The sequence below is a fragment of the Aspergillus karnatakaensis genome (assembly GCF_047715665.1).
Source record: "Aspergillus karnatakaensis strain CBS 102800 unplaced genomic scaffold BJY04scaffold_15, whole genome shotgun sequence".
Taxonomy (NCBI): domain Eukaryota; kingdom Fungi; phylum Ascomycota; class Eurotiomycetes; order Eurotiales; family Aspergillaceae; genus Aspergillus; species Aspergillus karnatakaensis.
In genome coordinates this window covers 453557-474962 of record NW_027395727.1, presented here as the reverse complement: position 1 = coordinate 474962, position 21406 = coordinate 453557, and the positions used below count along the sequence as shown (strand labels likewise).

Sequence of the window (21406 nt, the reverse complement as noted above, 5' to 3'; positions counted from 1 at the left end):
TGTGTCTCTGTTTGCTCTTGTACTTTGTGTCTCGCACATCTGGCTCGGGTTTGTACATAACACCGCCCTCAACCTGATACCCATTAGCCTTGACAAGCCATCCACATACACAGCGAACTGTATCACGAACGATGACTGGCGTTCTGTTTCGCTTGCTTCTACACCAGCTCACAGCCTCGTTTAGTGTCTGTCTTTCTATCTTCTCGCAATCTGTTCCGTTCTACGCTCTTGTAATTTGCTCGATTCCCACTTCTCGCTTCATTTCTTGTCAATTGTTACCCTCTTATACCAATTTGGTTTTCTCTAAGTCGTTCTCATATGCGATGGGTCGTTGGCGTTAGCTTGGTGGCTTGCTTCCTCGATTTCCTGTTCGTTTTCCAGTCCGTGATGGTGGCTACCGTACCTATGGTACCTAACTGTTTATGCTCAGCACCTCACGATGCCTACATACTTGTGCCAAGAGATGGAATGTACATTGCTGAATTATGTTGATCGATCAAATGCATGCTTTTGAACTTGAAATGTCCACACTGAGATCATATTCCTGCGGTCGGGACTCGAGATTCGTAGAATCCTTGTAGTGCCCATAAGCTTATCGGCGGCCCCCTGGGTAACACTAACCCTAACTAAAATCGTATAAGGCCAGGCACAAGGTTATCTTGGCAGAAGCTAATTTCGACGACTGTTTTCAAGGGGACACCGATGTCTAAAAGTCTTGTAAATTTATGCTAAATGTACGGAGAATCGAAAGAGACTCTTATCTACACCTCTCTACTGTATCTAGAACAAGATCACGCTATCTAAGCTCGAGAAGCCCGTCGCCACGCCGCCCTCGTTCACGCCCTCGGCTTTTGTCCGCATCAGCCACCCACCTTGCTCGTTATGGTGGATCTTGCCTCCTTTCTGGTCCCATAGAATTGTACCGTATACGCCTAGCTCGCCAATGACGCCGCCGCCTAGAACCTCGCCGTCGCTGCGAAGGGCGACGTTCTTGGCTGCCGCCGGCGGGTGAATTAGCTCCATGAGAATCCAGCGCTTCCATTCGTTTTCAGGGATCGAGTTGAGGAAATCTGGAATGGCGGTTTTGTAGATGTTATTGCCGCCGCCCTCGCGCTGGGGTTTGAGGACGTGGTTCTCTGCTGTGGAGGGGTTGAGGGCGAGTTCTCGGCCCTTGCCGGAGACTGACAGATCGTATTGTGGGGCGAAGGTGGAGCGGAGGCGTTCGATGATGGAGGGGTCGGTATCGGCGAGGAAGGAGGTTAGGTGGTCTGGTCCTGTTGTGGTTGCGAGGACTTGTTGGACGATTTTGGAGCCGACGAGCTGGTTGAGGACCGTTGGGCATTTGATTGCGGCGGAGCGCTCGATGTGGGTGCGGGCTTGCCAATCGCGGTCGGATTTATAGTCGCTTGGCGTATAGAAGCAGCGGAGGTAGACTGTTGTTACTTCGAAAGGAGTGTCTTGAGCGTGGGGTGGGCGGTAGATAAGAGGGCGGGAAGGGTTGGAACTCGGGATGGAGGTGTGGTCTAGCAGTTCAGTGCTGAGGACCCGGAAGACGGGTATCTTGTGAACTTTCGTAAGTTGTCTGGAGAGGGCGTGCTGGTCAAACACGTTCCGTTCATTTTCCTGGACGACGAACAGGATGCATGTAGGAAGGCTTGGTTGCGATCTTGATGGTCCGTATGCGGTATGTGCTTCCGCTAACCCTGCAGACAGCGTCTCCACCGCCGTATTCTCGGGAACAGTCCCTGACTTCAGCAAGAAGTGTGGCGGGTATGCGATCGGATTTCCTGGAGGAGAGCTTAGGAGTTCTGAGTGCAATGATGCCACCAGTGATGACAAGCCGCCAAAAGACGAGGAAATGGTGTTGAACTCCACTTGTTTCAACTCTGGAGTCGTTGAGTTGGCTGGCGCGTGCGCCATGTAATCGGATCGGTAGAGGCCAAGGGACAGAGTCTGGGCATAGCCCTCCTTCTCGACGGCAAGATGTACTTTCCAAAGGTTCGAAATGAAATCGTCCACGTCGATAAGACTATGGTCAAATTACATTAGCTTGGTATTTCTTGTATTCCAACGTGTTCCTCCCGACCATCAAACATATTGAGAACCAGTAATAAGTATGCAGATCAGGACCAACTCTTACTCTTCCATTATTTTGCCAATCCATTCTTCGTTGCATGTTATCGCAGCGTAGAGCTTATTGTACACGGTCTGCAATGCCTTGGCTTCTTCGAAGCATGCTTTCGGAAAAGGGCTCGGGAACAAGGTGACCGGTGCATTCGTCGCAAGCACTCCATGAGAATCGGTGTCTTTTGATACAAAGGCAGGCGCAGGCCTCACGACCAAGCCATTCTGCGTCGCCCAATCCTTCACAGTGTTCACTAGGAACTCCTTCTGTGCGGGGTTCAAGGTGGGGGGATAATCCGCGTAGATCGAGTCTGCCATGTTGCCGGGTTTGATAAGATCGAGATATGAAGGCGCAGAAAGACCTACTATCCCTAGCAGTAGCTTGATAATTCGTCAACCGCAGAAGAGAAATATAAAATCTTCGACCAGGGTTCGTTCCTATTCTCTAGATCTTCTCCATGGAGGGGTCTGTGGATTAGTAATCAGCACGTTATCGCAGCTATCAGTACCGCCTCCGTCACCGCTTCGCTTTCTGGCAGAATGACTCGGTGAAACTTCGAGATCGACGCGGGCGCGTCGCTCTTACTCGAGGGCCTCCTATGGATGTAGATAGTTTTCACCAGTTCCTCACAATTCAGCTTTTCTTCTTTTCTCTTTTTTTATTGCGTTCTCCGCTCTTCATTCTCCTCTAGCTGCTTACTCTCTCAAATACTTGCTTTCAAGAGCGTCTCGAGGTTCTCTCAACTTCGTTCCTTTTCCTTCTCTCGTTTCACTTTCCGCTCACCTTCATGCGGCCTGGCGCTTTCCTTTTTTCTATACCTTTGCCAAGACCTTTGTACGTCTTGACGGCGTCTTGAGAACTGCCTGTAGTATGCTAGATCTATCGATTTGATGATTAAGCCTACGAGTTGCTGTATATCATCATGCAGTCTCATGCAGATCCCCTGGACTGGACCGTCGACGAGGTGGTAGACTTTCTATGTCACAATACAGAGAGGCCATGGTCCCTTTCAACGACGCAATTACCACAACCAGACTCAGACTTTGAACGATCTCTACGAGAGAATCTCATTACGGGTGAAGTCCTATTACAAGATGTCGACAAGCAAGTATTGCGTGATGACCTGGGTCTCAAAGCTCTGGGCCATCGAAGTCTGATGATCAAGGCTATACAGCATCTTCAGCAGGTATCGCGCAAGTTTCAGCAGATTAATGTCCCTGGAGCTGAGCAGAATTCTGCGTTGCCTTCACCATCACCATTTCAAGTCTTAGCTCATCACCAAACTACTTCGTACCCTTCTCCAGCCTCCCACCCAGAGTTAATACCCAGCCATAATATGATACACAAAAGTCCATTATCTACCACACCGCTGTTGAACAGGCCTGTAAGTACGGCTGTTATTTCCGGTACTCCCATCCTGGCTGGTGCTGTTGATCAGGTGCAACGACCTGAGGATACACCAGTTCAAGAATCTTCTGCCGAAGATTCATCTGCTCGATCTTTCTTCGCCCAAGAACAGACCAAACACTCAACAAGCACACGTGCTCGACCCCATGAGCAAATTGTGGATGACGGCTATGGCAGGAAACGACGAAGGCTGAACCTGGCTCTTGCAGAAATTCGAAACGATGAGCTGCCATCTAAGCACTCCGAGGACAAAGGGACCGTGGATTGGTACATGGGCCCAGAGGTCCTTTCGCCAAACCAGCTGTTTTACTCTCCAGACCCCATAGAAAATGAGCTGGCATTCACCATAGTATCCTCCACACTGCCTACCGGACAACGCAAATTTGTGAATAAACGTCTTAGGCATTTTTTCCAGCAGTCACCCATCTGGCTGTCTCATTTTCAGCGAGCCGTTGTTCCCTACTCTCCCTCACTCATAAAACCACCAGGCAATAGTTTTTTCACGCTATACAATATGAATCAAGGCACAACCGATGTCCGCAAGGAAAATATCCATGACTGGCCGCAGTTAACCCACCAACTGAAACTTGATGGTGCTCAGAGTTCAAAGTCGTCGGATCCATTTTCCTACCTGCTCCAGAAATATCCAGTTCGTGAAGATCTCGGAGACGCTTATCCAGTGTACGGGGACTCCGGTTCTGAAGGGGAGTACGACGAGGACACCTGGAAAGAGATAGAGGAAGAGCGCAGCGAGCCCATGCCGCTTCAACGAACAAAATTCGGACCAACCGAAATAAGCTCTATCATCCAAAGCTGCATCACGGCTTATGAGAATAACTGGCGCGAAATACATCAAGCAAAAGAAGAACCCAAAGCGCAGAAAATCTGGTTGGCTGCTCGAAGGGGTAAGCGAGTTAACCAGGAGGTCAAGGCCCTTCTCAAAGACATCAACCTCCTCGGCACGCGTCTCCAAAAGTTGCAGGACGAACTTGTTAAGGTCGATTATGCTACGCCCGCAGAAGTGTGTACACAATGCCAGTGCTTGGAGTACACCGTCCTCAGCATCCAGAAGCAGAAATGGCGTATCTCTGTGCTACAACAGGACGAGTGCCCTCCCAAAGTCGTTGCTCCTCCTAGATCCCGCTGGCCAAAGTTTAGAGGTGGAGATGAAGATGAAATTTCACTCTACTCTGATTCTGATTTCATTGAAAACGACGTCACTGACGATTACATGGTCGATTACAACGAGACGAACCAGTCTGCTCAGGTCGAAAACCCGCCCTGGAGTCCCGCGTCCTCTGATGATGATGATATTATCAGTGTTTCGGGTGCCAGACGACGAACAAGGGGTCAGCCACCTAGGGTTTTCGCATCCAGCAGTAGCCCTTCATATTCCCCTCCCAATATCCCTCTTCTAGAAAAGCCGGATGTTATTGATCTCACAATGGAGTCTCCTGAGTCCTCTGAGCCGGAAGATTATACAATCGAGACTCCACCTCTGAATCCTGTGAGGGCTAATAAGAGCAATATCTCAAGCCCCTCTCTACCGAAGATAGGTTCATCAATGTCACCGCCGCCTAGCCTAGGCTCTCTAGCTAGTGATATTGGCTTTGACAAAGAAAGAAGGCCATGTTCTTTACTCCCTCCAATCGATGAGCTCGATGACATCTTATCAACAAACTGGGAGCTTATCGAAGAGCGTCAAGACCGTCGCAGGTTACTAGCCAAGCTTATTGGATCCCTTTCTGATGGTGAGAGGGAAGATCTGGCGGAAAGCATACCGCAATATCAGTTCGTTAGGCTCAAGTCACTTGCGGGTCAAGCGCTTCGCTGCCTGATGAAAGGATCAAACAGTTTGAAAAATTTGACTGAGAGAGAAAGCAGTCGGATCTTGCGGACAGCTGCGCTGTATGTTTCTTGGGTAAGCTGTGTTCATCTCGATGATAGAGGTATTCGAAAGAATCTCGTGAAAGCAGCCCTTGATGACCTCCAAGATCGTCAAGGCCAGGGGTTTGGGAAATACTATGACGAGCTCATCGACCGGCTGAAATCTAGCCAAGCCTGGAAGCGGACCGAGGCCGGCAGTCCAGTACTCGACTTGAAGGATTCGCCCCACAAGAAGCGCAAGAGGGAAGTCAAAGAGAGCCAGTCGGCCAAAATGACCCAAGCCAATGCGCAGCGCCGTGTAGCACTCCAAGAAAAACAGAGGGAGAAGCTCCAGAAGCAGTTGGGAAACTCCGCCGGGAGCCTGAACAAGCAACCTGTCAGCTTCAAAGATCCTGTCATATACCTGGACCCTTATATAGGAGCGCGCGTAAAGCCTCACCAGCTGACTGGCATCCAATTCATGTGGCGAGAATTGATCGAGGATAAGAACCGGCAAGGATGTCTATTAGCACACACGATGGGATTGGGGAAGACAATGCAAGTGTAAGTTCAACGCAAGAGTCCGCGCGATGATTCAGTTACTAATGTTTTCAAAGTATATCGCTTCTCTCAACGATATCCGCAGCTGCAGCCTCTCCTGATCCTGCCATCAATGAACAGATTCCCGAACGTTTTCGCCGCTCCCAGACACTCATTCTCTGTCCCTCATCTTTGATTGATAACTGGCAGGATGAATTTGTAATCTGGACGCCAGAGAGCTCATCTATAGGCCTGGTAAGAAGGATCTCAACAACTGACAATGTAGCCGCTCGGCTACGTGAGGTGTCTGATTGGTACATGGAAGGTGGAGTTCTGTTAATCAGTTACGACGTGTTCCGAGGCTGGATCAACAACAAAAGTACTCCCAAAAGACCCAAGCCGCTCTCGGATGCGGAACATGATGACGTGAAAAACTGGCTTCTAAATGGCCCCAGTATCATTGTCGCCGACGAAGCGCACAAAATGAAGAATTCTACTAGCGCAATTTCCCTGGCTGCAATACAATTCAAATCGAAGAGTCGCATTGCATTAACAGGTTCCCCCCTAGCTAACAACCTTGGCGACTACTATACAATGGTTGACTGGATCGCCAAAGACTACCTGGGAACTTATGTCCAGTTCAAAGCACACTACTCAGAGCCTATCGAAGAAGGGCTTTATGCCGACAGTAGTCACCACGAGAAGCGACGATCTCTTGTCAAACTCCAAGTTCTCAAGAAGATTTTAGAGCCCAAGATAAACCGCGCTGATATCAGCGTTGTGGAAGGGAGTCTGCCGCCCAAAGTGGAGTTCGTTCTTACTATGCCATTGACTGCACTACAGAAGGCTGCTTACGACTCGTATGTGGCATTCGTGCTGAACGGCACAGCGGATGTCGGACAGGCCAGATTATGGTCATGGCTTGCTATTCTGGGATTATGCTGCTCACACCCTTCCTGCTTCCGTGAGAAGCTAAATAAACGGGCAAACAATACTTCGAAACCGAACGATGACGAACAGGCGATCCCAGGAGATGAAGACATCACGCAAGCAGGGCTTCCCGAGTTAGACCTTCTCATTGATCGTCAAAAGGATCTTTTCGCGCAAGTCCCTGATATGCTAGCCGTACAACTCTCGGTCCGAGCCGAAATCGTGAATAGGATTGTCGCCGAGTCCATTGCAGCAGATGATAAGGTTCTTATATTCTCGCAAAGTTTGCCGACGCTCAATTACCTTGAGCACATGCTAAAGACCTCTGGCCGGCTATTCTCACGGCTAGATGGGAAAACACCGATTGCAGGCAGGCAAGCAGCAACGAAGGAGTTTAATAGGGACGGCGGGAAGCAAGTTTACCTTATCTCAACTCGAGCTGGTGGCCTTGGGCTGAATATTCCTGGTGCCAACCGTGTCATCATCTTCGACTTCTCCTTCAACCCGGTGTGGGAGGAGCAGGCTGTGGGGCGTGCGTACCGTCTGGGTCAACAGAAACCAGTCTACGTCTACCGATTTGTTGCTGGCGGGACATTTGAAGAGATCATTCACCACAAAGCCGTTTTCAAGACGCAACTCTCAGTCCGCGTTGTTGACAAAAAGAATCCTGTTCGGTATGCGAGCAAAAAGCCAGGCGACTACCTGTTCCCAGCAAAGCAGGTCAAGCAACAAGACATCATAGAGTATGTCGGCAAAGACAAGTTGGTTTTAGACAAAATCCTCCTGGAAGACGAGAAAAGGAGACCAGAGGACAGGCTCATCCGCGGCATTACGCTTACGCAAACATTTCATAAAGAGGATAACGATAAATTGACCGAGGAGGAGAACAAAAGTGTGCAGGAGGAACTACACTTAGAGCACCTCAAACACACTGATCCTGAGGCTTATGCAAAGAAAATGACGGAAATGATGCACGAGAGATACGCCCAGCAAATGCATCAACTGCGCCAGCACCAGCAATATCAACCTCAACAGCCTATCAACGTCTCTTCCATCCCACAGAGTGCACATAATACTGGCCCACCGGCTTTGGCACCCGACACGTCCGCCGCTCAAATTCCATGCTCCAACCCAAGTCCTAATACGCTGCTCCCTTTCTCACCGCACGCCCAAGGGTTCCGACCCAGCGGGCTTGTCCCGGCCAGAATTCCATCGGTTCCAGGCCAAGCCCAACCGCCTATCCAGTCATCCACCCAAAGGACTACTGGTGAAAATCAACCAGGCCAATCCGTCGATGTGACCAATCCGCCGCAGCAGACTGCACCAATGGCAAAAAATCTATCAGCCGGAAACCCGGTTACACCAGGGCTTGTACTTCTCCAAACCCCTACCCTGAGTGCGGCTCACCACCATCATCCGCCAACGGCACCGAGCAGGACCGGATCAGAACCGCTCAAGCCAAATTCGCCTGCAACCGATAGTTTCGCCCAACAAATGTTCAATGAACGTCAAGGGCTCTCACCTCGAGGGCAGTCAGTGCCACATCAGTTGGACGATCCCTTCGTTCAAGCCTCCGCGTCTTCCGCGCAAAGCCTGGCTGAAGACCAACCAGCAAGGGAACGCAGAAACACCGGCTGCCGAAACCAATGATGCCGATACGTAACAGAATCGAAATCTGTTCCCTTGTTTATCTTTGAGTACCTTCATGTATCCTTCTTTATTCCTTCGACGGTACAAGATTTTTTTTCCCCTGCATATACCTTACACGAACATGTAATAGCACAGATGGTGCCAGCCACCGACCTTCTCATGGTTTTCTTTTTACTCTCTTGATCTGCTCCTTTCCAGGGGGGTCTGATTGATATTCTCTCAGCATTTGCTTAAAATTGACGGAGCAGGCAGGCGTCTTTTGTTATGCAAGATACCCTCGCAGGAACGATACGGATTATGATAACAACCTCATGCACTTTTACACTACTTTACTTAATGTCTAGACCACTCATGATATGCACCGTTTACTTGCTAGCAGTATTATATTCAGAACAATATCATCGACACCTACGGTCGTTGCTGGTACCGCTAGATTCTCTTGGGAACGATGATAAAGGGTAATTTTTGTGGACATGGAAAGGTAGTACAAGGAATGAACAAGCTGAACAACGAAATCAACTCTGACAATTTAGAAAATTTACAAAGGAATGCTCAAGGATACCGTCCGAAAAAGAAATCAAGAGGTAAAGAAGGTACCCCATCACGACAACAACGTCTCCAACTCCGCCACCCTCGTCGCCCGATCATCAACCTTCCGACTACTCTTCTCTCTAAACGCCGCAAGCATCAGCTTCCTCTTCTGCTCCTGCACAGCAAGAACCCGATCCTCAATACTATCCTCCATCACCAGCCGCCAGACCGTTGTCTCCCGTTTCTGGCCCAGCCTGTAAACGCGGTCGACGGCCTGGTCTTCAATCGCTGGTGCCCACCAGCTATCAGCTAGGATGGCTTGATTGGCTGCGACGAGGTTGAGACCGACGCTGCAGACACTGAGACTAGCGAGGAGGACTTTACAGTTAGGCTCTGTGGAGAAGCGGGTAGTTGAGGCGTCGCGCGCAGAGGAGGTCATTTTTCCGTCAATGCGTGCGAACTGGATGCCTGCTTTTTCAAGGTGCGGTTCGACGAGGTTCAGGAAGGAGGTCCATTGGCTAAACACGACGGTTTTAGTGCCCTCTGCTTGGCCTTGCGCTGTGAGAATCTTGACTAATGCCTCGATTTTGGAGCTGGGATTGTCCGGGTCTGCCTTTATGTCGTCTGTGTCCTCGCCCATTTCAGCGGCTGGGGCGACAAGCGTGGTGTTGTCTTTGATTTCAGCGCGGCACATGGGGCATTTGTTCTGGCGGTCGATTACTTGTTCGATGCAGGCACGGCAGAAGGCGTGGGCGCAGGCGGTTATGACGGGGTCGTCGAGGTTGTCGAGGCAGATAGGGCAGGTTTCTTGGCTTTCGATGCGGATCTGGAGAAGGTCTTGCAGAGCCTTGATATTTTCGGGGGTGAGGGGGACGACTTGCTGTTTGTCTAGGATGGCCGCGAGCTTGTCGAGGCGGTTTTTGCACAGTGCCCAGTGATTGCAGACTTGGCGGAGGCGGAGGATGACTTCGAGGAGGTGGGAGTAAGTTGTGTTTGTTTTGTCCTTGCTCTTGAGGTCGTTGAGGACGCCTTTAGCTTCGGATCTGGTTCGTTGTTAGTGTGTAATATCAAGAGGGAATGTGGGGACATACTGGAACATGTCGTATTTCTGTTGCTCATGCGGGTGAAATTTGACACGCAGAACTCGGGAAGTGATAGGCGGCAGGCGGAGATTCACAAAGCTCATGTCTTTTCGACGGCGTAGACAGATGGTGCTCATGAGCGCCTGGAGTAGCAAACGGGAGTCCGGATCATCAGCCATGAGGGGTCGGATCAGAACACTGTTGAAGACGGCGAGATCCTCAAGACCGCCACTAAGTCCAAGGAAACGAATCTGGGAGTAGAGATCTCTTAGAGTATTTATGATTGGTGTACCCGTCAAAGTCCAGCGTGAGTCGGCTCGCAGGTCACAGGCTGCTAAGGAACCTTTGGAACGTGGGTTTCTGATTGTGTGACCTTCATCGAGGACCACACGACGCCATCGGAGCGAGAACAAGCCCTCAAACGCAGGCGCTATCGTGCTGGATTTGTATTCCATCGCAAGTGCGCCGTAACTTGTGATCACTACGTTATACTGGGCTAAGTTCCGGGCTTCTTTCTTTCCGCTCCCGTGGTAGATCAGCACGCGTGGTGTTTGCTCTGGATGCGTGTGGTCCTGGATTTGGTTTTTCCAATTGCTCATTACACCAACAGGAGCAATAATCAACGTGGCCTTGGAAGAATCTTCCGTCTTCGGCTGCGAATTTGAAAGAATGAGGGAGATAATTTGGATTGTCTTTCCCAGTCCCATGTCGTCGGCAAGAATACCGCCGCTAGCAAGAGGAGGTGGGGTGGCCGTAGAGAAGTTCGTAGCAATGTTCGTATAGTTCCTGTCCTGCTTCTTCCAGAGCTGCACGACGTCATTGGCTCCAGTAGGCAGTTCAGGATTCTCCTTGCTAATCATCCATGCTAGGCCCTGTCGCTGATACGGAAGGAGGGTTGTAGAGAGAGAAGGTGGACTGTCCGCCATTGGCATATTTTCCAGATCTGACTCCTTCAAGCCAAAGCTCTCCGCCACTTGCCCAATCTCACGGGGATTGAATGTACTGCTCTGGTTGATGAGCTCGTCCAAGCTTTCCTCTCCGATTATTTCCTCACCAAGAGGACGAGAGAGGTTGGAAAAGCCCATGGTATTGATAGCTTCAAGGAGTTGACCAGTACGAGCTCTTTTAGCAGCTTCCTTTGCGGCCTTTTCCCTTTCCTTCTGCCTCTTCTTCTCGTCGCGCTCGGCTTGTTTGAGGTGATTGAGTGGCAATTTGTCCTGTTCCATTTTGCGTCTCAATGCCTCTCGTGCTTCGATACCACTGGGGCCATACAGCTTCAGAACAATTGGGCAATCGTAGGCACCAATTACCCCGGTCAGAATACCTTCAACAGTCAAGATCCGATTATCCTGTTACAAGAAAGTTTAGACAGCAGTCCGAGTTCATTCATCTTCATCTAAGTGAACTTACCAAATAGCTCGCAAGCTTAGCAGCCATGTTTTTCGGTATATGCCCGACTTGAGCACCCATGACATTATCAACACGAATTGCATTCCGGTCGTATTTGTTCTGGGGCTCTCGCTTCAAGACGACATGCTCGCCAATAGTAGCCTGCCCTCTATAGTAGCGGACGCCTACAATCTTCGTTTTCAAGTCCCCATAGTGAAGCTGGGTCGTATCCGAGGAATCGTCAGTATCTTGACTTCCTTGGAACAAATCTGCGGCCGCAGCATCATCTTCGTCCTCTATTAGAGAAACCTGTGATGCCTGATTGAGAGGCACGAATGTCGTTTCCTGGCCAAAGCGCTGGCCAGAGAGACGAGGGTACTTTGGTGGTGGGGCTGGAGCAACTTCGTGAACCTCATCAAGAGTTATATCGACCTGCCGTATGGGCCGCTTTGCTGGTGGGGTCACCATGGCCGTTTTGAACTTGAATAGTACGTCGGGTCTCGAGAGCTCTGGTGTGTTGAGGCCCGTCACCACGCGTTGCTGAATATCCTTATCGATAAGAAAGGTTGAGATAGCTCGGTAGTACTCCGTACTAAGCCAAACCAGGACAAGTGTAGAGCTTAAAATTTACTTAATCAGAGGCCGTCTGTAGTTGTACTCACTCCGTATCTAGATAGGTGAAGCTGTACTTTATCCTATAGCAAACCCAGCATATGCTCGTCAGCTACTGTAACAGTGTCAAATACTATCTCGAAATGACCATGTGCCTTGAGGGCACGTGACATGGGGACGGTAGAACCCCCGGGTCTTTTACCATGCTCTGCATGGTTAAAGATGTCCTGCGCTACAAATTGTTCAAAAAGCCCCTACTTGAAGTTCAAGCACCCCGAGACTACCTGCAATCACCCATATTACCTTAAACTTACAAGTCTTAAGCTGAAGCACGATATGCTTTAACATCATTTCATGGCAGAAAAGGCCAGGGTAGAGGCGGTGTACGCTGATAGCCTCGCCGCCATGGATCGCTGGACCTGGGACCTGAAATAGATTCACAAATACAACCAATGACCGCCTGTAATCGCGGTGGATCACTGAAGCTGCTGCAGTTTTCATATTACTGATCAAGCCGCCACTATGAAAGGATAGAGCCTCCTAACTTCGGGGCTGCAGAGTGCAGAGCGCCTTGCCTCTGCCGAAGAGTGGCCCCGCGTATAGCTATGCTCTTTTCTTTTTCCTTCCGTTTTTTTCCCCTCGGAGTCGGGACTCTTCATAAGTGGCGCCGCGAGAGCCCCCTCACCCATTGGGATATCTTAACTGGGAGAAACACTCTTTAATGGATTGCCCTCCATATATTTATACAGACAAGACTCGCCTCCTTTGTTTCTAGCCTCTATCCTTTTGTATTTATGACGGACGCCGCCTTCCTTCGTTACGAGCGCTCGGTCCTCGAGACCTATAATCAATTCGAGTCTCTCGTGCAAAAAGGAGATGCGAAGCCGCTATTATTATGGCGAGCCCTTCTTCCTATGTTGTTGCCTATCACGGCACTCCTCATACCCTATCGAAAAGGTGGGTGGGTTTTCCGGCCAATTCTACACGCGATCACCATTAGCATAAGCATCGAGATCATTCGGTATCGGCGCGTATTGCTAGGCGCAAATGGATACATGATTGGGTTGATCATGGTCTGGTGGCTTGTTTGGAGTTCAACGCTTCTATTCTTCAACGATGCGGAGCGAGACTTCCAGCGTATTGAGCGAGTGCCTTTTGTCCGAACCGAAAGCCCAGTAATTCGACAAAACGGTCACGCGAGCAGAAAGGAGCATGGCCCCAATGGGGTGCAAAAGTTTATAGACACGCTAGTGTGGCAGCCATATCCGCAATCATTCCTGCATCGCTTCGGATGGGTGTTTGCTTTGGTGCTGACCATGAGGGGGCCTGAGTTCAACTTTCGGTTGTCCTCCTTGGATCCGCTACCTCCTCATCTTGATCCAAAACCTCGCCATGCAGTCAAGAAAACTGCGTGTCCCAGTACAAAAACACGTCTGCGCGCGGCCTTTGTACGCTTCGTCGTTGCATATCTAGCCATAGACGGCCTCAAGCTGATCATGATCTGGGATCCCTTCTTCTTCGGGGACATATCCGCGCCGGCTCCGTTTCCATTCGATTATCTTAGCGCTGTCCCTGGTCCAGTCCGACTGTATCGCTCTCTTGTATCTGGCATTGGAGTGTACTTCGCGCTCCAGTTTGTGACTTCTCTAAACCCATTGTTTTTCCTGGGTCTTTCAACGGCGTTTCCTAATGCTGCCCGTGCAATAACCGCAACACCACTCGACGTACCATGGCTTTATGCCGACCAGTTCGGGCCACTCTCAAGCATCTTAGACCACGGTCTCGTGGGTACTTGGGGCACCTGGTGGCATCAGATCTTCCGTTTCGGTTTTGTATCCACGGCAAAATGGCTCATCTCTTTCTTTCCCTCGACACTTTCATCTCACCGCACCTTTCGCCGGATAATCAGCACCGTCGTTGCCTTCGGCATCAGCGGCCTCATGCACGGCACTGGAAGCTACACTCAGATTGGCAGGGGCACACATCCTATCTCGGGCACGTTCCTCTTCTTTATCTCTCAAGCCCTCGGAATCTTTCTCCAAGATACTTTTTCCCGTATTGTGGTCCTGCAACTCACGCGCCTCGGCTTTCCCCCACCGCGCTGGCTGCGTAGACTTGGTAACGTAGCCTTTGTGCTTGTGTGGCTTTTCGGCTTGGGTCATCTGATTGCGGATGACTTTGCGAGGGGTGGGCTGTGGTTGACGGAGCCGCTGCCCATCAGCTTCTTGAGAGGGTTGATGGGTAGAGGGTGGAATTGTTGGCAGACGCCTTGGTTCGAGTACTACGATGGTGGAACTTTCTGGGAGAGAGGTGTACGGATCATTTAGGGCTTGTTGGCTGCCCTATCCCTTGGATCTGATCGAACATTTAGAGCGGCAGGAGTTGGAGTATATGGAGCAATTAGACCTAAAACATATACTGTATTTGTAGAATAGGCTTTAGCGGTTCATAGATTAGCAAGATATGCACAGTCCGTACATTGGATCAGACATTGATGTATATCTTTTGAGGTAGGGTATATATTTTTACATTGACTTTATGATCCAGATTTCAAATCATTCTTCATCGTCATCCTCATCATCTGTATCCGGCTCAATGTTCAAAGTCGGCATTTCATCATCACTATCCTCCTCTTCAGCTGGCGCTGTCGTCTGAATCTGGGAAACCGACGTCTGTTCAACCACAATGGTCGACCGAGGAACAGTAGCATCAGCCATAGATGTATCTTCCTCAGGCAAGCTAGTCTGAGTTACTGGGGCAGTCTCGGTCGATGAAAGCAGTGCAGAGCCGGAGATAGGGTTGCCAAGGGATGCAGATGCATTAGCGGGTACGGCACTCTCGAATCTGGCTTTCTTAGGCGGGGTGGTGTCCCTGGTTTGTGGTAGGACCGGGGTTCGGGATGTCGTTTCTTCAGTGTATATGCGTTTGTTTGAAGTCGTTGATTTATGAGCAGTTGAATCGACAAGGTCTTGGAGGTTAGGCGTGGCTGATGGTTTGAGGAAGTCGGTTGTTTCTTGAGCGAGTTGAGCGGCTGACAGGGTATCCGCGTCTTCTTGTTCTTCATCTTCGTCATCGTCCTCCACATTGGCGTAGTGGCCGATGGCGTTTGAGTTTGTGAGAACAGGCATCCGGGGTCGGATTAGGGCTTCAACTTCCATCTCCGATGCGTAGCTCCTGGCGAGGAAGGGAATGATCGTGACGTTGGCTCCGCGGCCCTTGACAGCTGGGAAGGGGTTGAGCACGCTGGCATACATGGCATTCTTGTTGGAGGTCATGATGATGGTGCGGTCGATCTCAGCTCGGAGTACTGGTGCGAGGTATTCCATTGGAAGGTGGGATAGGACGGTTTGGAGGAAGTCGGAAGCTGCTCGTGAGAGCTTGGGATTTTTCGAAGAGGCATTCACTTGACGGCCTTGCTTGAGATTTGGGTTGAGGAAGAAGTCTGCGTTCACGGTACCTGAATTTGTCTTCGATTTGCCTTTTACGTCGGTATCCTTGGCGCTGTTTTCACGGTCTGCAGGCAGAAGGTCGGAGCAACAGGATCGGATCATATCAGTCAGGGAAAACACATTCTTCTTGCCCATGGATGAGCCGATGTGCTTGAGCAATGTGTCAATGAGGCCATACACTGATGTCCTCACCTTCTTACTAAACTTTTCCGCGCGGAAAACCCAGAGGGTCTGCTCCAAGATTGTCTGCGCAACCGGGATAGCAGCAGTCTCCAGAATATTGACTAGGGTACGAAGAACCCTAATGCAGGCAACGTGAAGTTGAGGTAATTCGGCAATGAGGTTTTCCCTTTCAGTCCGACTCACTTGAGGATTGGCCTGGATGTTGGCGGCGTCTGAGGGGACGACCATAGACATCAACCTCGCAGTTAAATCAAGTATGGAACCGACTGGGATCGATACGGTCGAAGAAGTGGCAGTTTTCAAGAAAGTAGAAATCATTCGCATCAGCTCAACCACTCGTTTGACACCAGTGTCCAGACCCTGCCAGCTAGACAGACCCAGGGCATCGAGGCCAGGGCTTCCGACCTCGTGGGCGTAATCGATTGGACGACCCAGTTGTTGTCGTAGAGACGGGTCAACAGATTCCCACTGCTCTACTACTGCTCGCAAAACATGGTTCAAGGTGGTGTGGGTTGAAGTGATCGCCATCCGACAAGCATTCTTCCATTCTTCGCCCCCAGTATTCTTAGGCGCACAATGATGAAGAGCAACGAACAACTGTTCCGCAATGTCCAACACTGGCTGCGGGTACGATCCTGAGGTGGAGCCGACAATTGCTTGAAGGATGCTGTGGATTTGCGCCGTAAAGGGCCGGAAAATGGTCGGATGTCTAGCAATGAGCTCTGCATGCGCGCGAAGAACCACTTCCAACAGCGGCGTACTGGCTTTCAGCTTTCGAGTCGGCTCGGATGATGGCTTGACAGATATAAGGTTCAAGGTAGCCGTGACAAATGCGGGAAGCGATGGCGTCGTTATCTCGCGGACGAGCGTCGGATACTGGTAGGTAAGGTGGAAGAGTCGGGTCAGGGTGATAATGGCCATGGTTTTGGTCATAGTAGGGTCGGGTTTCTATTGAGATTGTCGGTCAACATTTGATCGCTTCAGAACCAGAAACTTGTACCCACACTGAGAATGCCCATAAGACCTCGAACAAAAGACTCACTCCCGCGCAAAATCTCCCATTGACCAGCTTCCACCACGGCCTTAACAAGTACAACTGCGGTCCACCGTCCCTCAAATGATCTATCCTGTAACAGGCTTGAAAGCCGGGTCACTAGCTTATGCACCTGTACCGCATGGTCTGAGTCTGACTTTCCCGCTTTCTGAGACTGAGGCGTTAAGAGCAGATCCCCGCATTCCGAGATGGAGGATGCGAGCGAAGCCGCAATCGCAGGTAGCTGTTGCGCTGGAAGGCTGGTCAATCGGTGATTGACGGCGCGCAGAGTCATGGACAAGTGCGCCATGCTGCAGAACAAAACCTAGCGATTTGCTAGCGGCTGTCTAATGGCAAACTTGAAGCTTGCGATGCTCAAATATTGCTATCTAGCACCAAGATGCGGGAGAAAAAAAAAGTCGAGGATGAGCTCGGGCCACATGAAGCCTCGGGACGGTACGATACCGTATTATTGGGTCTCTCCCCTGGCCGAATAATCAGTTGAAGATCAGATCCAACGGTTCCTGGGGGAATTATTGTCGTCCGTGTCGTCCTTGGGTCTTATCCCCCCGATCTCCTGCCAATCTGCTAATTGCAATCAAAAGAGCCTCGGGGTGGGCGCTCGTGATGGACTGTCGGGCACCACTCTCTTAACTGCTCTCCCCCAGATTCTGTTGTTGTTTGTGCCTCCAGCTCTCCACCTTCGTTCACCTCTCACCATGAGCGTAAGTGACGCACGCACCCCATTCCATCTCAAGTCCACCTTTGCTTTACTTAACCAACCCCGCGACGTCACTGACTTCCCCTTTGGCCTCACTAACACGCAATGCAGGCGCGGGAATCTGAAAAGGGGCATCGCTACATCGTTGCCCTGGATAATGCTCGAAGTCAGAATAAGTGGGACGAGGTCCCTGAGTTGATTCGAAAGGTCACTAAACATGCTCCCCAGAAGACATGTAAATCCTCACCACCCCTTTCGCTTCTAAGACCACAATCTAACGCGACTGAGGATAGGTCTCCTAGATGTAGCTAGTGCAGAGTACCAGATCATTACCCATTTCCATAAAACCTCGTCCGCCGCACGCCCTCCTTCATCTTCCTCCGGCTTACCAGAATTGATACCCTCGCTTCTCTCTACAATTGATAAAGCGGATGGAACCAAGCAGGAGATCTTCCAGGCGCAGATTTGCCTGGGGTGGGTTCATTATACTCTCAATGAGCCAGGGTTGGCCGCGGCTCGCCTTCCCAAGGACTTCGCCGATGAGTTGAACGATTTGACAACGGCTGGGGAAGAATTGTCTCCGTGGACCAGGGCATGCCTAGTCAAGGGTTGTTATATCAAAGGCGCTGCACAGCATTCCATTTCGAACCCTCAGGATGCGCTGCAGACCTTTAATTCCCTGGTCCCTTGGCTAGGCAGCCCAGCACTCGCGTCGACCACTAGTCAATTCATCTACTGGTCCGAGAAAGTTCTTGCCGATGGGGCACTGATCGCAGGCAACGAAGTCAACAAAGATATCACAGACGCGAGCGATGAACTCGTCAAGACTGCTCTGTCGCTATTCCGGGCGTGGTCGTCGCATTCGGCCGTTAAACCAGGAGCATCCTCCCAGCACGCACAAACTGAAGGCACCCCGGAGCCAGCCCAGTGGTATTCTATTTGGAAATCGTACTATGACCTCTTATCCGCCATTCTTCAGCATGGTCTGCCGTATACCACCCCGGTAAGCGGTCCGGAGCGCCCGCAGCTTGCCACCGAGCTGCGACGCGTGGAGGCAATTAGCGAAGCGAACCTTCTCCGCGACGTGAAGTTTCCCACCGCCGACTCAGGTAATAAAAGCGTCGAAGCTTGGGTAGAGCAAGTGATTCGGAACTGGAAGGTACTGTGTGGTTCACAGTGGAATGACGAGGAACTCGGTGAAGGTGGCCAAAACGCCGTCGGCAAGAATGTTCTCGAGGTACGTATTGAAGGAACGATGTGTACACTAACAAATGCTAAATGCTCGTCTAGATCCTATATCGCGCTGCAACAAGGACATACCACTCCTTTCTAATTCTGAGGCGCCTCTTCCACGTTCATTCCGCATTAGCAGAGTTTGACCTTGCCTTCAGAGCGCTAGACTCATATATAGAGATCGTCACGGGCGCTAAAGAAAGAGCAGAGAAGTCGGTACCAAACGAGGAGTTAGAGGAAGATGGTGTCTTTATGCGAACACTATCAGAGGGCGTCACGATATTATGCTGCTTTGGTTCAGCAAAAGAGGCAGAGAAAGCTAAGGATCTTATCACGATTCTGAAAAGATACATTAGCAATACCGTCGAGGACCGCCAGGAAGGAGAGGAGAGAAGATTGATTGTCGACTCTCGAGCCATTTCGCTCGCTGATATCAGTGCCACATATCGTGCAATCGGAGTTGGTCTTGCGAATTGGGCAAACTGGACAGTCGTAAGTGACGATCGTGATGACATTCGCGCGGAGGCTATCGAGTCGTTGGAACGAAGCATTGCCCCGGAGCTTGGTGACGAATTTAACTACTCATCTTTGTACACACTATCTCTACTTCTGGCAGAGAATCGTGATCTTGATGCCGCAATCGATTATGTGAAGTCAGCATTGGCATCAAACAAGGACACAGACATCAAGTCAGCCAGTTTCAACCGTGAACGAGATCTGATATCATTGTGGCATCTTTTGGCCCTCCTACTCAGTGCAAAGCAGGAATTTGATATTGCAGAGCGCTCCTGCGAAGCTGCATTTGAGCAATTCCCGGCCGCCGCTACTTCATTAGCCAACAGTGACAGAAGGCCAGCAAAAAGCCAGCCGAATGCGCAAGACCAAATACAGCTGAAGCGTGCACTTATCGATCGGCTGCGGAATCGAGAAAGGGAGCGGATAATTGAGACCCGCATGACCCAACTTGCCTTTGTGGAGGTTCTAGAAGGACCCGAGGCTGCTCTCAACCACAGTGACCAGCTTCTTGGTCTTTTCGCTACTTTATTCCAAGTTCTCGATCTTGAGCACGAGGTACAGACTATTGCGCGGACCGATCAACTCCCGCGTCCAAAGAGCTCTTCGGGCACAGTGAGAAGCTTCCGCGGCAGCATCTTTGGACGACATAAAGCCCCTCGCGCTGCAGACCAAAAAGTAATTCCTAGCGGCGATATCAAGCCTGACCCATCCAGCCACTTAGGGCTTCCGAACCGGCCCGCCAACTTCGATGGAGCACCTGCGATACAGGTGACCGACGAAAACCACTCAGGTACTGGCAATGGCCAGTCCACTTTGGGCAGATCCGACTCAAAGAAGCTACGTAAGCGCAGCAGCACTATCAAGAAAGGGGACGATACCTTGAATCCGAATTTGGGACACGCCAATGGCCGTGGTCCCGAAGCTGCCAGTAAACCTAACGAACAGCATCTTGGGGAAGAGGCACCCAGCTCAGAAACAGTACGTAATGCAGTTTCACAAGCTGCAAACCAACCACAGAGCGCAAAGCATGCATTGGGCCCAATCGCCCATAACGTTCAGCATACGCGTCTGGATTCCCCCGCTGGCCATGATGAACAACCGCCCGAGCAGGATATCCGCCTGCCGACCTCATATGGGTTTGAGTCGCCCACGGGGACCTTGACTAAATTTCCACAAGCTCAAGCTCAGAAACATGCTCTGTGTATTCTTGTTAAGATCTGGCTGCTTATTGCGGGACTTTATAGGCGGGCGTCGTCCTTTGACGATGCTGCCGAGGCATGCGAGGAAGCATCCAAACACGTCAAGCGGATTGAGACCCTCACAGCATCGCAAGACGCTTCCGCCCGATCATTCCGCGAGCGTGGATGGGCAACACCCAAGAGCTCTGACGAACTTTGGGCCGATATATATGCCGAACGCGGCCTATTGCTAACTGCACAATCACGACCTCATGATGCTATGGAGCATTTTGAGGAGGCATTGCTCTACAACCTTGACCATCCAAAGGCGACCATCAGCTTGGCGAATCTACTCCTCGATATCTGGGACCAGAAACTTCCTCTGCAGCCTCCAGAACCAGGAGTGGAAACTAACTTGTCAACATTGACGCCACCATCGACGAAGAAGTTAAACGAAGATAAGCGCCTCAGCAGGTCTGGAGTCTCTGATGTCGCCAAGCCAAAGAACGACAACACTACTACCGAGGATGAAGAACCCAAGCTAATCAACCGTATCGCCGCTCGAGAGAGAGCATATCGCTTACTATCTGCCCTGACGAAACGCGGGACTTCGTGGGATAATTCTGAAGCATGGTTCGCGTTATCTAGGGCATATGAAGCCGTGGGTCAGACACAGAAGCTGAAGGAGGTCCTTTGGTGGTGTATCGAGCTTGAAGATCGACGGCCCATCCGTCACTGGTCTAATATTGGCTCTGGGCCGTATGTTCTGTAAATAATCCTGTAATTCATCTTGTCTTTGTTGGTTGTACTCCTCTTGGGACGGTTTTGGGTTTCGGTTCTCCAAAATATTTCTTCTTGCCATTTGCTATTGTGGCGAGATACCTTGATATTGCCGTCTGTTTATGAGATATAGACGCCATTATCCACCAAGCGGACATATTTCGGGCAACTATTATCGGAG

The 21406-nt window shown here is 50.6% G+C and overlaps 6 protein-coding genes across 6 annotated transcripts; 3 read left to right on the top strand and 3 right to left on the bottom strand.

The window, feature by feature from the left end:
• Positions 1-716: 716 nt before the first annotated feature.
• Positions 717-2534, bottom strand: BJY04DRAFT_30592 (glutathione synthase). Its single transcript, XM_073720097.1, has 2 exons — positions 2141-2534; positions 717-2029 (listed from the first exon to the last, which is right to left on the bottom strand). Exons 1-2 carry the CDS (start codon positions 2440-2442, stop codon positions 781-783), a joined length of 1551 nt encoding a protein of 516 aa, XP_073573125.1. The 5' UTR covers positions 2443-2534; the 3' UTR covers positions 717-780.
• A 513-nt stretch (positions 2535-3047) lies between these two features.
• BJY04DRAFT_216611 (putative SNF2 family helicase/ATPase) lies at positions 3048-8518 on the top strand (the record flags this gene model as incomplete). Its single annotated transcript, XM_073715807.1, has 2 exons — positions 3048-5962; positions 6016-8518. The coding sequence occupies 2 exons, from the start codon at positions 3048-3050 to the stop codon at positions 8516-8518; spliced, it is 5418 nt and encodes a 1805-aa protein (XP_073573124.1).
• Positions 8519-8704: 186 nt separating this feature from the next.
• Positions 8705-11988, bottom strand: BJY04DRAFT_226724 (SNF2 family N-terminal domain-containing protein; the record flags this gene model as incomplete). The annotated part of the gene is made up of 3 exons (XM_073718478.1): positions 8705-10092; positions 10141-11480; positions 11542-11988. The coding sequence occupies 3 exons, from the start codon at positions 11986-11988 to the stop codon at positions 9120-9122; spliced, it is 2760 nt and encodes a 919-aa protein (XP_073573123.1). The 3' UTR covers positions 8705-9119.
• Positions 11989-12770: 782 nt separating this feature from the next.
• BJY04DRAFT_30572 (wax synthase family protein) lies at positions 12771-14573 on the top strand. Its single transcript, XM_073720096.1, has one exon. It carries the CDS (start codon positions 12927-12929, stop codon positions 14457-14459), a length of 1533 nt encoding a protein of 510 aa, XP_073573122.1. The 5' UTR covers positions 12771-12926; the 3' UTR covers positions 14460-14573.
• Positions 14574-14687: 114 nt separating this feature from the next.
• On the bottom strand, positions 14688-17107 carry BJY04DRAFT_216608 (RIX1/PELP1 family protein; the record flags this gene model as incomplete). The annotated part of the gene is made up of 2 exons (XM_073715806.1): positions 14688-16712; positions 16769-17107. The coding sequence occupies 2 exons, from the start codon at positions 17105-17107 to the stop codon at positions 14688-14690; spliced, it is 2364 nt and encodes a 787-aa protein (XP_073573121.1).
• A 411-nt stretch (positions 17108-17518) lies between these two features.
• BJY04DRAFT_226717 (putative filamentation protein (Rhf1)) lies at positions 17519-21400 on the top strand. Its single transcript, XM_073718477.1, has 3 exons — positions 17519-17753; positions 17812-18755; positions 18809-21400. Exons 1-3 carry the CDS (start codon positions 17624-17626, stop codon positions 21215-21217), a joined length of 3483 nt encoding a protein of 1160 aa, XP_073573120.1. The 5' UTR covers positions 17519-17623; the 3' UTR covers positions 21218-21400.
• The last annotated feature ends 6 nt before the right edge of the window (positions 21401-21406 follow it).

What these genes read in the sequence shown, in the direction of transcription:
- BJY04DRAFT_30592 (XM_073720097.1), bottom strand. Translation starts at nt 2,442, where the DNA reads ATGGCAGACTCGATCTACGCGGATTATCCCCCCACCTTGAACCCCGCA. An exon ending in ATTGGCAAAATAATGGAAGA is followed by an intron (nt 2,030 to 2,140) that starts GTAAGAGTTGGT and finishes ATTTGACCATAG; the next exon opens with TCTTATCGACGTGGACGATT.
- BJY04DRAFT_30572 (XM_073720096.1), top strand. Translation starts at nt 12,927, where the DNA reads ATGACGGACGCCGCCTTCCTTCGTTACGAGCGCTCGGTCCTCGAGACC.
- BJY04DRAFT_226717 (XM_073718477.1), top strand. Translation starts at nt 17,624, where the DNA reads ATGCAGGCGCGGGAATCTGAAAAGGGGCATCGCTACATCGTTGCCCTG. An exon ending in ACATGCTCCCCAGAAGACAT is followed by an intron (nt 17,754 to 17,811) that starts GTAAATCCTCAC and finishes GACTGAGGATAG; the next exon opens with GTCTCCTAGATGTAGCTAGT. An exon ending in TCGGCAAGAATGTTCTCGAG is followed by an intron (nt 18,756 to 18,808) that starts GTACGTATTGAA and finishes ATGCTCGTCTAG; the next exon opens with ATCCTATATCGCGCTGCAAC.